The following is a 1,802-nucleotide window of genomic DNA, read 5'->3' on the forward strand; positions in this document are numbered from 1 at the left end:
TCACATGGGGTGTCACCGCTTCACTGACGTCACGGTTCTGCTGCTAAAATGATTGAACAAAACACAGATTGACGTGGTTACCTGTACAGTGATTAAATCAAGATATTATCACAGTGATTGAGTCATGATAGAAAAATGCATTGTTTCTTTTTCTTCCCTTTTTTTATGAGACAACCAAACAACAGAAATTTACCCAGAACATAAACGGCCATTTTGAACACTAAAAGGGATCTCACAACAGGGCTTAATCAATGGAAGGTTGCAGTTCCTGTTTATTTTAGCATTTGTAGACAGTGGAGAAAAAGGACGAGGCCAGTGGAGAAAGCCGTTGTTCTCTATAGATATGGCAGGAGGAGGAAGTATTGATTCAAAATTCGAGTGGAACTGTTTTCTTACGTTCCTGCTAGTTTTACCAGCTCATTTCCATTACTTCAAAGAATTAAAGCATGTGCTGGATTGTGCTGACAGGCTACCTGCAGCGCAGGTTGTCAATCTAAATGAAATGTAAATGAACAAAAAAAGCCCCAAGTTAATAAAAACTAAAACATTTGTGTGTTTTCCTGCTTTAATGTCCTTTTTTCAGCTGCATCATATCTGCTGACAGTGCAGTTTTATTTATTATACAAAAAAATATGTTCTGTGCGACCATTTTTGTAAGTGATATCTTCTTTTTCCATTTTAGATAAAGAACAATAATACAATAATGAAATCAATACTAGAACATGCGTTTGGGTTAACACAAGCAAAATTGTTTTGTTAATTTAAGGCTTCAGGTGACTGAGCAATTCCTCTTTGTCCATTTGGTAGTGGCTCTTCTTCCAGACATCGCGGAGCGTCTGGAGGGTGGCTCCGATTTCTTTGCCTGAGGTGAATCCCACCTTTCTCAGATCGTGACCTCCGACGGGGAAGCGAGGGATGGACCATCTGAGGAGCTCTGAGAGCAGCTTCTCCTCACCCTGGTACTTCAACAGCTCACACACCCTTTGAGTGTCCATGTCCCGGTTCTGAGGAGATACAGGACATTTTAGTCCTTACACTGTGCATCTCAGACTGAACTGTCAGCAGCACAGCAACAAACAAAACAGCAGCTGAGATTTTCACCAGTCATGACTGACCTGCAGTTCCTCCCGACTGCCTTCTCTCATTTTAATAAGTCTTATAGATAATTATCATTATATTGCATTTCATCACTGCTGACTTTAGTTTCTAATCTGCTCATTAGGTTTTAAACTTATAATTTATTCATGATGTTGTAATATTTATGGGAAGAATTAAACTACATTTGAGACGTTTAAGTGCCAAAAAATAATTACTTTATTTCTCTCAACTTATTTAAAGTGGCTCTATCATGTAAAATCAACTTTTTTGAGTTTTATACCACTTTATGTTATCCTCTCATCAAAAAAAAATGACCAGAGTCTTGCTTTGACTCATTCAGGCATGTTTGAGAAATCCTGTAGTGTCCTGAGGCAGCCAGGCAGGGGAACAGAAACGACTGGTTAGGACTAGAACCAACTTTTGGGACCAGCTCCGCCTCTGGGCTGTGTCTCCAAGCCTAGCTTCCTCATCATGGAGCACATCTCCCCACCCCCCATCCCACACACCCCACCCATGACTCCTGTAGGCTCTCAGCAGCATCAAAACAACTGGTGAAACTGAAAGTGAAACTAAAACTGACTGCTGAGCTCTCAACATTAGTTCTCACTCAGTGAAGCTCTTTTAAGATTCAAAATACCTTTGAGGAAATGTAATTTCAGATGCCAAGTAAACTACATCATAGCTGCACCCCCCCCCCCCCCCCC

General features: G+C 40.7%; 1 protein-coding gene across 1 annotated transcript in view; it reads right to left on the reverse strand.

Annotated features, from left to right (window-relative positions):
- Window positions 1–243: 243 nt before the first annotated feature.
- trnt1 (tRNA nucleotidyl transferase, CCA-adding, 1) overlaps window positions 244–1,802 on the reverse strand; it is a 16,923-nt gene continuing 15,364 nt past the window's right edge. Inside the window, exon 7 of the mRNA XM_014009443.1 lies at window positions 244–1,004. Coding sequence (XP_013864897.1) covers window positions 762–1,004 — 243 coding nt within the window. The 3' untranslated portion in view covers window positions 244–761. The remainder of the gene's footprint in view (window positions 1,005–1,802) is intronic.

Source organism: Austrofundulus limnaeus, unplaced genomic scaffold, assembly GCF_001266775.1.
Source record: "Austrofundulus limnaeus strain Quisiro unplaced genomic scaffold, Austrofundulus_limnaeus-1.0 Scaffold58, whole genome shotgun sequence".
NCBI classification, from domain to species: Eukaryota; Metazoa; Chordata; class Actinopteri; order Cyprinodontiformes; family Rivulidae; genus Austrofundulus; species Austrofundulus limnaeus.